Source organism: Nicotiana attenuata, unplaced genomic scaffold, assembly GCF_001879085.1.
Source record: "Nicotiana attenuata strain UT unplaced genomic scaffold, NIATTr2, whole genome shotgun sequence".
In the NCBI taxonomy this organism is placed as follows: domain Eukaryota; kingdom Viridiplantae; phylum Streptophyta; class Magnoliopsida; order Solanales; family Solanaceae; genus Nicotiana; species Nicotiana attenuata.
Window position 1 is genome coordinate 99,032 of NW_017671910.1, and position 14,760 is coordinate 113,791.

A 14,760-nucleotide genomic window follows, 5' to 3' on the forward strand; every position below is an offset into this window, starting at 1 on the left:
GCTGGACCATTATTGCAGCAAAATAGTGATTATTTTTCATTGACTTGATAAACGCTGGCTATTTTTGAATGACCAGTCTGAAAACTAGCTAGACCGTGCTATTTTAACTTAGATTTATTAAACGCTTGGTTCAGTTTCAAAACTTTTGAATTAAACCAACTAAAGTATATTATATGATTTGCAAAACTCAAACGGTTTAATATGAATTAAAAGTTACAATGCACACGGATTAGGACCTTTCTATTTTCAGTTTGGGAATTTTATTGTGATTTCTTCTTTCTATAAAAATAATCTCCTTTGCTATAATTACGCTTGTTCTCACATAAATTTATCAATTCTAATTTCTAACAATAATAAGATCAAGCTCCTTTCCAACACTAGCTCATGAACTTCATAATTCTAAACCTCCCTCTTCTTTCTTATTCCTTTCTTTTCCACGAAATAAAATTTCAACCAATTGTTTGGGGTCCCTCTTCCTTACATGTACAATTTCAGCTCCTCCCTTCAACTAATTTTTTTTCTTTGTTTGGTAGTTAAAAGCTTCTTGTTTGTAGAATTGAGTTTGTTTCTTGATGATCAAAAACAATTCTGTATCTATTAACTCTATGATAATAATCTTTTATTTCGGTTGAATATTGCAAACACCTTTGCTACTTGCATGAATGTCTCAAATCCAAGCCATATTCATCCTTTCAATTTTTAGATTTTATTTTTTGAATATAATATGATATTAAGGGTAAGCTAAAGAAGGCGAGGACACAATTGGGAGATATAGTTCTTGGAATATAAGCTTTTTATCGTTTAGATGAATGGAATTTTGGAATATTTTATTTTATAGTTGGAATGTCATGAACAAGCAAGAATATAAGTTTTATGTCAAAAATGGATAAGTTGATTAAATCTTGATACAGAAATCTGTGCTAGATCCATGTTCTCAGCCTCGATAATACAACAACAACAACAACAAACCCAACGTAATTCCACAAAGTGGGGTCTGGGAGGGGCAGAGTGTATGCAGGAGGAAAGACCGCTCAATAAATGAAATTGGCGAAAGATTTTCCTTTGAACTGTTTGAAAGTTATCCAACTTGAGTAAGAAAACTATTGCACACGCCCCCCATTCGCCCTTTACTAATATAATAGAAGGTAAGGCAAAAGCAAGAGTGAAACAACGAGCTAAAAGCAGGCGTGCCTCTCTTATAAGAGAATATGATACCAGCCCGGTGGGGGAATGCTTACCGCTACCGAAGCCGTTCCGCTCGTCCCTCTTTCCTTTCGAGGAGGGAGACCTTACCCCTACCTTGTGAAGGTAGAGATGTTGTTTTCGATAAAGTTAGTGATAATTTTGAGCATTGGGATTTTTCAATTTATTGTTCGTTTGGTGATGACTGTTGTGAATCCTCCAGTTTATCTTAGCTACTGTAGGTTATGAATATTAAGTTATTAACTATGGGGAACTAAATGTCTATAATTTTCCTTTTTATCTGCATTTTATGACAGAATGTAGACTTAAGTCATACAAGGCAATGGATGAAAAAGCATCCCCACCCGATCTTCACCAGTTAACATATCCTTGTTTCTATCTATTTAGGACGCCAAACTGTGAGGTTGACGGTTTAAACAACACTCGGCTACTTCTTGCTTTCAAGTCCTGGTGAGTAGTACTCTTTGTTTTGGATCTTTTGGAAGTAAAAAGAAAACAATCACAACAAAAAATATTCTTAGTATCATTCTAATATTGGTTTTGGACGAGTTTAAATGGAGCAACATGGACATTAAGGATTCATATAGCGGATCCCAACTTGTTTGTGATTTAGGCGTAGTTGTTATTGTTGTTGTTGTTTCTGTAAACAGAAAAACAATCACAATAAGTATTTTTGTTGCTTACTCTGAACCCTCTATATCATATTGAACTTATCTGCAGGGGTGTTGGTTTGTGATTTCATTTCCTTCTCTTAGTACAATGGCTGATATGTCTTGTGGTATACCTGAAAACCTGGAGAAAATTGAGCGTGTAGTCAGTCGTGTAAGAAGGAACTCAACCGGTAGCCTAGGATTTGAAATAGGTGGATCCAAGGTCTTGTCACGTTATCTTGGCGTTCCAACAGGTTCTTGTCACGATATGTGCAAGTCTGGTTTCGAACATGATTCTCCAACAAAGGCAAAGATTCCCCGGCCCACAAGAAGTGGAGCAACATTAGGAAAAATCCCAGAAAGGAAGAAACTAGCAAACTCAACTAAACAATTTTCAGAAATCAAGATCCAAAAAACATGCCATGTCAATGGACAGGAAATCCCAACATCCACCAAAAGAGCAGATGCTTTTGCAAATCATCAATGTGATTCCAAGCTGAAGCCTTTAGAAGAAAATGCATCAAGAAGACATCACAGAAGATACAGCGACATATTTATACCGGGGAGGTCTTCAAAATTTCAGGAGTCGTTATTGGATGGATCAAGCAGTAGACAAAACCACAGCTGTAAAATAGAGAAGGACAGTGGATCCTCCGAGCTAAGCAAGAAAAAGAGTGTTGTTACCTCAACTGTATCATTGTCTCCAAAATCTTCAGTGAAGAAGGTATCAAGCACAACATCCAGTAACAACTCTCCAAGAAAGGCATCTCAATTTAACAGTAGGACTAGTCTTACACCAAGCAAAACTGCGCAAATCAATCATGAAAATGTTCCAAAGAAGACGTTGCATCTTAGAGAATCAAATAATAGTAATGCCAAAGAATCCTCTTTGGATCGATATAGTCCAGCACGAGGTAAGACGGCTTCATCACCACTTTGCACTCCATCCTCTCCTCTATCTTCAGGTGGCAGTAGCTCAAGAAACATTGGTACCACCCAATCTTCCGTTTCCTCATCTTCATTGGTGTCGCTATCATCAACTTCAGCCAATGAGTCTTTTAACAGTGATGTAACAGGCGTTAGCACCAGACAAACTGGAAATACAAACCAGAAGCAAGACATAAAACCTCAAAGGGTGGCTGGACAAGTTGGCCTAGAAAATGAAGATTGCAGTCCTAAGATGCTCAAGTTCAAAAAGGGAAAGACAACTGATTCCCAGTCTGAGAAAGACAGTAGTCCAAGGAGACTAAAATATAGGCAAGTCTCCGTTCAAGATCATGAGCGCGAAAATGAAAGTGGTGATCTTAGAGGAAAAGGCTTGACAAGATGTATTGCTGATGACCATTCAGGTACTGCTAAAGATGATGTTATGAAAGTAAATCTTCGGCCTCAGGCTATAGAAGATACAAAAGAAGCTCCAAGTTTGTTCAACAATGTGATTGAAGTTACTGCAAGCAAGCTTGCCGAGACCAGGAGAAGCAAGGTCAAGGCATTGGTTGGTGCTTTTGAAACTATTATTTCCCTTCAGCATCCAAAATCCTCTCCAGCAATTGGGAGATCATAAACTTACTTTTCTCTTTTTGACAAAGGAGTCTGCGAGGGAGGTGCAGGAATTTAAGCAGTATTTGTATGATACTAATACGTTGTTACTGTCGTTGTGACTATATTACTTTAGCTAGTCATAGGGATTGATCACTCAAATTTGATTTCTGATCGAGTTAATGAGTGCTTAGGACAGTCAATTTGGTTGAGTCTTAAGACATTCTTGGATGAGTAACTCACCCATGTATGCTTTCAGTAGCTGAGGCGCTTGTTAGCGTATTAACTCTTAACATCAAGTACTGGATTTTATTCTGCATAAAAGCATAGTCCAAATTTTTTTGTTGAGGGGAACATGCTGTTATTTGCTTCTTAGTCTTGAATTCTCTATGTCTAAAGAGGGGATGTTTACCGGTTATTACTAGTCCAACGAAAGAGTTTCTGTTGTTATTCTAATTTTTTATGCCTGTAAGAATTTGGTCCAGAAATTTAGCAGGATGACTCTGAAGCCAAGTAGAAACAACATGTTGAATCCTGTTTATCAAACATTTTATGTAACTTTACAAGATAGGAAAAAGAAAAAGAAATTCCATCAATAAGCAGAACATAATTGACTGCTTGCAGTAGTAAAAGTTTCACTCTATCTTAAAAATTAAGAGTTTTGCTTCTTTTCATCTCCCGTCAAAGAGTCCACTAAAAACCACACTGTCTCCTCCTAATGATGCCTCCCATTCTGTGGACGAGATCCTGATTTGAGATAACGCAACAACCACCTCCCGCATTTCTGGTCTGTTAATTGCATTTTCACTTAGGCACCAGTCTGCAATTTCTCCCATCTGTAGAGTAATTAGAAAGTAAATGTCAGCTCTAAATTCATAGTTTACTGGCTTTATAAAAGGCGTAGGAGACTTGAACATCAAGATATATTTAGATGGCCAACCTTGTATATATCTTCCATCGGATAGCATTCCTTGAGATTTCCATCTATAAAGGATTCCAATGCTGACTCTGGATCCTCATCTTGGAATATTTCTTGAATCTGACCATTCAGCGGACACACTCTTTCGTTAATGAAACACTAACTATGGTGAAATAAACACAGGCCTAAATAATTTTAAGCTGTAACAAGCAAGACAGTGATCTCCTGACATCTCAGTTATTCTTGTTTTGGGTTCTTTTCGTTTTTTCATATAAAAATTGCTATTCCATCATGTTCTAAAAATGTCAATTTTCTCTGCTAGTCATTGATGTGATTGTGTTTCATTCTCTCTGCTAAATGGTTGACTTACAATTGAGATGAGTGATTTCATCTTGTTAGGATCCCCATTTTCACGAATGAGTGCCCGTTTGCCAGTTATTAGTTCTGCAAGAACTACTCCAAATGCAAAAACATCTGTTTTGGTAGTTATCTGCAGCTCTTTCACAGATCTGTAACATATATGGGACATCAAATGGATTTGACATTGCTAGACAATATGGCATTCCTTTGTAAAAAACACAAAAGAGACTAACAAGAATGTGTAAATTCAGATTCTTACTCAGGGGGAAGATATCCTGGTGTTCCAACTAGGCGAGTCGCTAAGAATTCATCTTCATTGGTTCGACCAACTAGTTTCGCCAGACCAAAATCTGCAACCTATAAGAGAAAGCTTTGTTGGATGTATATTTAATGAAAACTATAAGAAGTTCTAGTCCATTTCTGATGAAAAAAATATAGTACAAGTTTTAAATGTGATATCCGTGTACTTGAAGGAGGAGACGAAAGAAGGCACCTTAGTTCTCATGGCTTCGTCCAGTAGAATGTTGCTCGTTTTTATATCACGGTGAACATACCGAGATTTTGTATGGTCATGGATATACTCAATACCCCTTGCAGTATCTAAAGCAATCTGTGTTCTTGTAGTCCAACTTAGAGGCTTATGACCTGGTTCACAACAAGTTGATGTAAGCTACCTAATTATTCTGCATAATTTTTCTTTTTTTGCTTTTCGAAATCTTAGTTTTCGATGTGCTTTACAGGGTGAATAACTTGTACAGTTTGTGAACTTCAGTTATACTACATGTCACATTAAATCTTGTAGCAAAATGAGCACAAAGGTTGAATTTACATCTTATAAAGAGTACCTTTTAGCATTGGTTGATGAAGATGTTCATTGAGAGAACCATTTGGGATATACTCATAAACCAAGTAGAGGTGATCATCCCCACTGGCATAACCCAACAGCTCCACCTACAGGATGAAACTCTTCATAAATTTTGGATCTTCATCAAAAGTAAAAAGGACAGCCCGGTGCACTAAGCTCCCGCTATGCGCGGGGTCTGAAAAAGGGCCGGACCATATGGATCTACTGTACGCAGCCTCACCCTGCATTTCTGCAAGAGGCTGTTTTCACGGCTTGAACCCGTGACTTTCTGGTCACATGGCAACAACTTTACCAGTTACACCAAAAAGTAAGTACCCAACAATTTGATTTACTTACCACATTTATGTGGTGGATCGTGCATAAGACTTTGAGCTCTGCAATAAACTCCTTGGACTTGTTAGACCTCATCTTTTTTATTGCAACTTCCTAGTATCAGTGTGGTGATTGCCTTTTAATTGCATCTGATGAGCAAAAATGAAGAAATAAAAACAAAAGGAAGTGCTATATATATACCTGCTTCCCAATTGTCCCATAATAAACACTCCCATATCCACCTTGTCCAATTATCCTAGACTCGTCAAAATCGCTCGTAGCTTCTGCAATTTCTTCAAGACTGTATATTACTGGCCTTTCTGATTCAAAAACCGGGATGTCTACAGAGTTGGAATCAATTGATCATGTTAATTTTTCTATAATTCAATCTTCTCATGTCATCATAACAAATTGACAAACAGTAATTAAACCTTCAGTTTGATCTTTATACATGTACTGCTTCTGCAAAGACATGGTTTTGTTAGTACTTAAGCTTTTATAAATAGCTGCACGATCTTCCTTGGCGCGTTTCTGCAATCTATTTCTCCTGATAATAAATATCATAACTGTACACATTGAAAGTACTGTTACAGCTGATAATATTCCAACTAGTATCGTCCATTTGTGCGCCTTGTGCTTCTTTCCTGCTGAATGATGGGGAAAATGAGGCAGTGGAAAGTAAAATTCTATGCAACAATTGTAGATACAGACAAACTTATCTATAACAACATCGATATATAACAACCATTCACTATAAATGTCATTTCCTTTTGGAACCAATTTCCATGCTATGTTATAATATATATTCTCTATAATAGCACTTCGCTATAACAACCAAAAAAATCTGGAACAAACGAGGCTATTATAGATAGGTTTGACTGTATAACTAACCGGTACTTGGTAGAAGAACTCCATTTTTATACATGGGCACATATAAAAGCCATCCAATATCTACAAACTGTGGACTTGTCAAGGAAGGATTCAACTTCTCTATATCACTAACTTGAGAAGCAAGTAAATCTCCAATACTTGATAGCGTATCGCGCTGCTGAACAGTATATGTCACTATAGTTTTTTGGTCATCTTCTACACATCCACACAAGAGATGCATAGTTACTACATCCTCAGCTTTGTAACTTTGTTCTTCTCCACCAACTTTCCAAACCTGGCCACTATAAATATCATTAGAAACATTTGCAAATGTGTCCAGTAGCTGCAGCTTGTAACTTGTGTCATAGAAATATCCAACAGTTCCATTAACATCTTTACAAGTACAAGGTACAGTTACTAGGTAGTCTTGTCTGTCATCGTAGCTAATCGGCTTAATTGCTGATTCATTGACAGAGTAAAACTTGGTGATATTCTGTTTTGATAGGCCATTATGCTGATAGAGGAACGCGCTGCACGTCTTGATGTGATCCGAGCATGGAAAAGGGTAGATATTAGTTAACTGTGTAGGTGCATCAGAAGCCAAATTTCTTGTAATTTTAGGGGAAATCAGAGGAAACAGGAAATAAAGAATAAGGATGCAACCCCAAGAAGCCATAAGTTTTGGAGTGAAATGAAAGCATATCAGATCAAGAAAATCATGATCATGATATTCTAAGTGAGTATTTCCTCTTTGTCATAGCTTATTTGTTGCTTTGTCCTTGACGTATAATACATAACATAATGCTTCTTAGTTATATTATGATTATCTTTTCAAATAGTAAACTACCATATATTGAAACATAGTATTGTATCATATTGTATTTTACAATGTCTGTTTCAGGATACTGCATCAGTTGGAATTTATGGTTTTTAATATTCTACTGCTTACAATGCATACATGCCGATTTTTACAATGAACAAATGGAAATATATGAGACTCTAGAAGTAATGTTACTGCTACTGTTTTTTTTTTTGGGAAAATGACACTGTATAGCCGCTCTCAAAATAATAGCCGAAAAATATATATTTTTTATATAATTTTATATATATATATATATATATATATATATATTGTATGTTATATAATTATACAAAATCTATACATTTTTTCGGCTATCGAATATAAATAATTCTTAGCGCGGGCTAAAAGCGAAAATTTGCTCTAGAGCAAATTGCTTTGAAGGCTAAATTACAAGTTTTATTGTAAGCTATTTAAACCAATGCGGTGGAGGTGGAGTTTCCGAGTGAGGAGGCCAATTCATTTAAAATTGGATAGGACATTTCATGAAAATAGAAAATTATCTGAAATAATCAAATAACTACTCATTTCATTACAATGTATGCAACCAGAAGCAATTATGTCTTTGATTTATAGAGGATTTAAGTGAACTAGTTGCTTTTTCTCAGATCATATATACCTATGAAAAAAAACTAAAAATGTCGCATAAATAATAGATCGCACTCAATCCATAGTCCGAATTCATTAACTCTAAATTCATATTCACCTTTGTACTTGAAACATTTTTTATATATTTTGAAAATCTCAAAGTTTCTGGCACCATTACACTAATATTAACACTAGTCTATACAACTTTCAATTATTCATTTAGCTCTTCATTTTTTAAAATTTCAGTTCTCTACCAGATTAAAGTTCAGCTATTATTTAAATATATTCGTTTACTACGACTATATAGTAATACCTAAGTCAAATTGCAACATTAAGCTTACTATATTAACGAAGACTAACGACTACCAAAAGTCAAACATAAGTACTGATCAATATTTGTGAACAAATATTTGTGGAACATTTGGTGGACTTTCTTGGTGCCGCCGAACCAAATAATCTAGGCTTTAAGGAGATGGATGCAAAATCATATAGAGGTATTAACAGTAAGTCATCGTTAATCATATGCCGGCCAACTATTTATGATACGTTATAGTACTATCTAGGGGTATCAAATGGGCGGTTTGGGCTGATTTTGGGCGGGTCAAAATGGGTTGAATCAATAAATGGGCCGGTCATTTGACCCGCCCAAATGTAACTTGGACTGAGATGGTTCGGTAGAGTTGGGCTAAAATTTGGGTCATAGCTCAATCCGTCCAATTCTTGCCAAGCTTTAATTAATATGTATTATTTTCTTATGAATTGTTTAATTATCAAATAAGACTTTGTTATGGCATATAAAAAAATTATTTTAAAGATACTTCAGCAAAGGTACTCGTGGGTCAATTTAGGCTAAAAAAAAGCCCAACCTTAGATGAGTTGAAATGATTGGATCAAGATAGGTTGAGTTCAACAATTGACCCACCTAACCTTAGACGAGTTGGATGGATCAAATGCATTTAGGCTCAAATTGACACCCCTACTACTATCTAACTTTCTTGGAGTCTAGTGCTGAAGAGCACCAAAAGAATCACATCTTGGCATCTTAAGGTTGTTTATGTCCAAACGATTTGTGTTATATATGCAGATAGTGCAAGAATTTTTTCCGTGTCAATACAGTCTAACATGTGATAACAAATTAATTACCCTTTTACCAGGTTATCAAGTACCGCTTATTGTAAATATTTTTACAATTACCTTTATCGTTTCATAATCTATCGTATCGTACTGTATTATATTGTACTATATCGTTTTATGAATACAACGTTTGGATGGATTGTACCATTTTATTGGCGTCAGAACTTCCCAAGCCCAGTCCACAAAGAATTTTGGTAAAGAAGATGGCTTAAACTCAAATGACGATATGTCCAAAGACAGGATCATTTTGTCTTCAGAGATCCAAAGCTATTCATCTCCGTTTGTTTGCTTTAAAAGAGAACATATCTGGGCCGTCCATTTGAGTAAAAGAATGAAATAGAGTTTTAGAAATCTAGAAGCTTCTTTTACCGTGTGTAGTGTGTAGGTAAAATGTGTACATATTAATTCCTCTATATATTTTCTTAGGATTCTTTTAGATAGTTACACATAGACAAATAGTACTAGGACGCTGTACCTAGCATAACAGATTTTTATTCTTTTTGCTTTGTGTAAATACTTGTACACAGTTGAATGAAATATACAAAAAAAGTTCTCCATTTACAATTTTCATTTCTGTTATGGTATCAGAGCAAAAGGTCTAGATCCTATCTTCTTGCTCAAGTTTTCTCTTGGTCTTCTTCAATGGCAGTCACTGACGATCCCTCTGTTACACTACCTGTTGGAAGTCCTTCCACAATCTAATCCCCTCAAATCACTATCACAAATGATAGCTCTCATCTGTTTTACCTCCATCCTTCAGATTCACCTGGGATGATTCTTGTCAATTCCATCTTTGATGGAAAGGGATATGGAGGATGGCGTATGGCAGTCCTCATAGCTCTCTCAGCTAAAATAAGGTTGGCTTCATAGATGTTGTTACCCAATTTTTCCCTATATATTTTAATATGCAAAAATACTTTTAAAATAGCATATATATGCATATATAAGCATGCATAAGGGCTTTATAATTTTTCTATAATTTTGAAGGTTTTAAATTGATTTATTTCTTTCATTTTTATTTATAAAATTTCCAACAATTATCTTTCAAATTATTGTTGTGACAATTTAACCATCTAAATCCTATATTTATACCAAAATATTGTTAAAATATTTTTAGTGCATTTTTATAATTGCATTTTACATTTTTAAAGCTAATTTGCGTATAATTACAATATTAGCCCTGTTAATGTATAATTACATTTATATGCATAAGATTGATCTTCTATATTTTTAAAATGTTAAATATCTATTTTAAATCATTTTAGTGCACGAAATTATTTTTTTAGAAATTATCTATTATTTATTATAAATTATATGGGGATAAATTGGCTATTTAAAATCTAGCCAAATTGCATTTTCAATTTTAGCCTCAATTAAACCCAATACCCCAGCCCAATTTCAGATTAAATAACCCGACCCAGGCCCTAAATGCATCTACCCGACCCAAAACCCGTCAAATCCTGGCCGTTGATCTAAAAGATCAACGACCCTCGTTCAGTCTTGCCTTTTTTATTCCAAACGACCCCCCAACCCTAACCATTTCCCCACATCCGCCGCCCTAAGATCCTCTCCTCTCTCAAAACACTCTCAACCTAACCCTAGTCTTCAACCGCCGACTTCCCATCTCCGGCTATCTTCGGTGACCTCTCTTCGTCTCTTGAACCTCCAATGGCTTCTCTCATGCCATGCTTGCCTTCTCTAAGGTCTTCAAGGGCCCAGGGCCATGCCAACTTGCATCTAGGGTTCGTCACTTGCCTGTTCTTGGCTACTCCAGTGTGATTTCAAGCAAAATCACGCTGTATTTGCAACGATCCTTGGGTTTTCTAAGCAGGTTCTTCATCTCTATATGGGTTTCTTTCGAAACCCTAATTTCTTTTCTATACCTTCTAGATCTGTACAGATCTAGGACGATTTGAGTTTGTTTCTTTAATATTTTACACTGTCCTTGGAACTCTTTACAAGAATCGTTGATTTCAAGTGGTTTTCACCTTCTTCTAAAAATTAGGGTTTTGAAACTTCTTTTAAAACTTTGTTTAACTTATTCTTTGTGTTTAAACTTCTATTTCTTGCGTATTTTGACTGATTCTATGATTTTACTACATCTTTAACTCGTCTATGTTGAAAGCCCTAATTTTCTAGGTTTCTTCGTTTGATTTTTGTGATTGGCTGGTTCTCGTTTGATGTTTCTGTGACTATCTCGCCTCGAATATGTTTCTACTGAATTTCTTAGCATAACTTACGTCAACTCTATGTGTTTGTGTTCATCTTGACTGTTCAAGACTTGCCTCTTTGCTTGCTATGTCTGGTTATTTTTATCTTAATCTATTTATATGCTAAACACTGACTCATGACTTTCTCTTTGATTGATTCTGGATCCCCTGTTTCATGGTTTGATTGGAAGACCTTCCTTTAAACCTTCGATTCCTACACTTTCTATTCAATTTGATTGATTCGCCTACCTTGTCTGCATTGGTACTTTATTCTTACTGACTATCTCCTTAATTAGAGTTTTTCTGAACTTAGCCCTAATTGTTTACCCTATACTTACTATATTTGAAATCTTTCCTTATTGGTCGTACATTGATTTCTTTCCTTATTTGTTACTTGTTCTTACTGTCTGAACTGATTCCCTTAAATTAGGGGAGTACTTGTACCGATTTTGCTCTAATTGGTTCTGAGTTCCATAATTACTATACTATTGTGATTCTTGCCTTATTTTACCTAGTTTCGAACTACTATATATACATACTCTCTCATTAACACGAACAGACGAACACGTTGGTTAAAAAAAAAAGCTCTCTCACACTCAAAACTTTTCTGCTCCCTCTTTGGTTACTTGCTATCATTCTGAGTTAGCCGGCTGCAAGCCAAGGCTAACTATTGTGCTTTCCTATTCCTCACTTTGTGTTTACCATCTCTCTACTGGTATGTTCTAATTTCAATTCAAGTCTCAAAACCAATATGTTTCTTTTACTACTTCAGTTTATCATGTTTCTAGTTTGTTTCTATCTATGGTTTTGTTGTTCAACATGCAATTGACATGTTTACATTACTGCTTCATCTAGCATGCTAGTCTAACCTTCTTAGGGCTTTTCAGAACATGTTCTACCCCTCCCCTAGTAGTATGTCTCAACATGACTCTACCTTACTTTGAATGCTTGTCTACTTGTTATCCAGTTTTGATGTGCAAACTGATCTGTCACTTTAAAAGGCTGATTCTATGATTATTTCTGAAACTCTTACTGTATTGGTACCAATAGCTATCCCCTCATCCCTTAAACCCCTCAAGAACTGCTATGCTCCTGATACCATGTGCTCTATATGTTCCCAGTTCCCATTCCCCTGTATGAAGGACTGTTATTTGAGTATTGCTGAACTTGTTTGACTTACCTGCTGTTTGTTTAATTACACCACTATTTTTCAAAAGCTGTTTTTCCAACAACTCTCTTGCTTACAAAGTTATTTCAACCAAGTCTTTTTTTTACACTGTTTTTCTACTGAAACCCTTTCAAACTATGTCAAGCACTCTCACTCTATTCCTAAGTCCCTAGGTTCTGCCCCCTCCAGTATGTATACTGCCTTGGGATCCTTTTGAGAACCCTCCGAACTCTGGCACACTGAGGCTGGCCCTTCCACACTGCACTTACTCAATTTGGTTACAAAGTCTAGGTGTGAGCACTGCCCGGGATCCTTGAGATCCTTAGGGAACTCTGACGCACCTAGACAATGATATTGTCTTTGAAATTGGCATTTGAGGCTATTGGAGGTTTGGGGAAATCACTCGGGCCTGCTTCGGGCTCCCTATAGTGTAACTTCTTGTCACGACCCTAAACCCAGACCCGGTCGTGATGGCGCCTCTCGTGAAGACAAGGCCAGCCGACACAAATCCCAAGTTTAATTAACAGATATAATGATTCAAAATCAAGTCATTAATAATGATAAATCCCAAAATAAAGCGAAATATATCAACTGCGGAAATAAAACACAGCCCGACGTCGGGGTGTCACAAGTCACGAGCATCTACTAAGGTCTGAACACAACTAAGAATCTAAAATGTACTAGATACAGTATAAGGAAGACAGGAGGGAGAAAAACAGTGCTGCGAACGTCGGCCAGCTACCTTGCTAACTGCACTGACTCTGCTACTGCGCTATCAACACCCGCTACCGGGTTCAGATTACCTGAATCTACACACAAGGTGCAGAGAGTAATGTGAGTACGCCAACTCAGTAAGTAATAAAAGTAAATGAAAGCTGAGCAGTAAGAAAACACGTAAGCCACTTCATAACGCTACAGCAAATGCAGTACATTTCCAAAATAGTACAGAAATCATTTACTTCGTAAATCAAGCTCAGTTTCAGTAAAATCTCTTAAAACAACTTTCAATAGTTTCAAACGAGTGATAAAACAGTGAGTAAAATAATAGAAACGTAAACAGCCCCTTGGGCGAAACATGTACCATAAACCGCCCATCGGGCATAACATCATCAGAACCAGCCCCTCGGGCTACCTCATAATCACTCGTAATCAGCCCATCGGACATAACAATAATCAAGGACTGCCCCTCGGGCAACATGGATCAAGAACAGCCCCTCGGGCTTCAATATGAAACAACAACAGCCCCTCGGGCTACAATACATCACACACACTAGGTACCCGCGCTCACTGGGGGTGTACAGACTCCGGGAGGGGCCCCTTACGGCCCAAGCGCAATATCAAGCCATCTCGTGGCATAATCAATCCGGCCCTCGGCCTCACATATCAAACAGAATCATCACACTGGGTACCCGCGCTCACTGGGGGTGTACAGACTCCTGGAGGGGCTCCTTACGGCCCAAGCGCAATAATAAGCCATCTCGTGGCATAATCAACACGCTCTCGGCCTCATATCAATCACAAGCCACCTCGTGGCATAATAAATCAGGCCCTCGGCCTCTCATATATCATAGTCGATACCACCTGCTGCGGCGCGCAGCCCGATCCCATAGAATCCTCACAACACAGGCCCTCGTCCATACTCAGTCAGAATCTCACAAGCCACACGGGCAACAGTAAAACATGATGCTCAGCCCAAAAATATCATTTAAAATATCAAAAACAAGTAAAGATGGCTGAGTTGTGAAAAAAGTAAAATATAGCATGATTGAATACAAATACTAAGTCAAAACAGTGAGGAATAGTAGTAAAATCCTGGCACGAGGCCCAAAAACAGTTTCATGCCATCAATATATGCTAAGGGAACAAAGCCCACTCGAAAACAATCGAAAAACAACGCGAATCCCGAAATTAACCGAACCCGACCCCCGGGCCCACATCTCAGAATTCGATAAAATTTACATGAATATATTCCTTAACTCCCCACGAGTTCATACATATCAAAAGTACCAAAATCCGACCACAAATGGCCCCTCAAATCCTCAAGTCAAGGTCTCCAATACCAAGCCCTAGTTTCCTCAATTTT

At 37.0% G+C, this 14,760-nt stretch overlaps 2 protein-coding genes across 3 annotated transcripts; one reads left to right on the plus strand and one right to left on the minus strand.

The window, feature by feature from the left end:
• The first annotated feature begins 398 nt into the window (after positions 1–398).
• On the plus strand, positions 399–3,790 carry LOC109210847 (protein rtoA-like). Of its 2 annotated transcripts, none has more exons than XM_019374319.1 (3): positions 399–483; positions 1,591–1,653; positions 1,924–3,790. In XM_019374319.1, the coding sequence occupies exon 3, from the start codon at positions 1,963–1,965 to the stop codon at positions 3,415–3,417; it is 1,455 nt and encodes a 484-aa protein (XP_019229864.1). In that variant the 5' UTR covers positions 399–483; positions 1,591–1,653; positions 1,924–1,962; the 3' UTR covers positions 3,418–3,790. The 2 variants fall into 2 exon arrangements, with proteins under 2 accessions (XP_019229864.1, XP_019229863.1); XM_019374318.1 differs by having other exon boundaries at positions 402–483; positions 1,500–1,653.
• Positions 3,791–4,063: 273 nt separating this feature from the next.
• On the minus strand, positions 4,064–9,545 carry LOC109210845 (lysM domain receptor-like kinase 3). Its single transcript, XM_019374315.1, has 11 exons — positions 9,520–9,545; positions 6,740–7,302; positions 6,280–6,495; positions 6,050–6,189; positions 5,873–5,962; positions 5,517–5,622; positions 5,165–5,316; positions 4,931–5,028; positions 4,682–4,820; positions 4,333–4,431; positions 4,064–4,228 (listed from the first exon to the last, which is right to left on the minus strand). Exons 1-11 carry the CDS (start codon positions 9,543–9,545, stop codon positions 4,064–4,066), a joined length of 1,794 nt encoding a protein of 597 aa, XP_019229860.1.
• Positions 9,546–14,760: the final 5,215 nt, after the last annotated feature.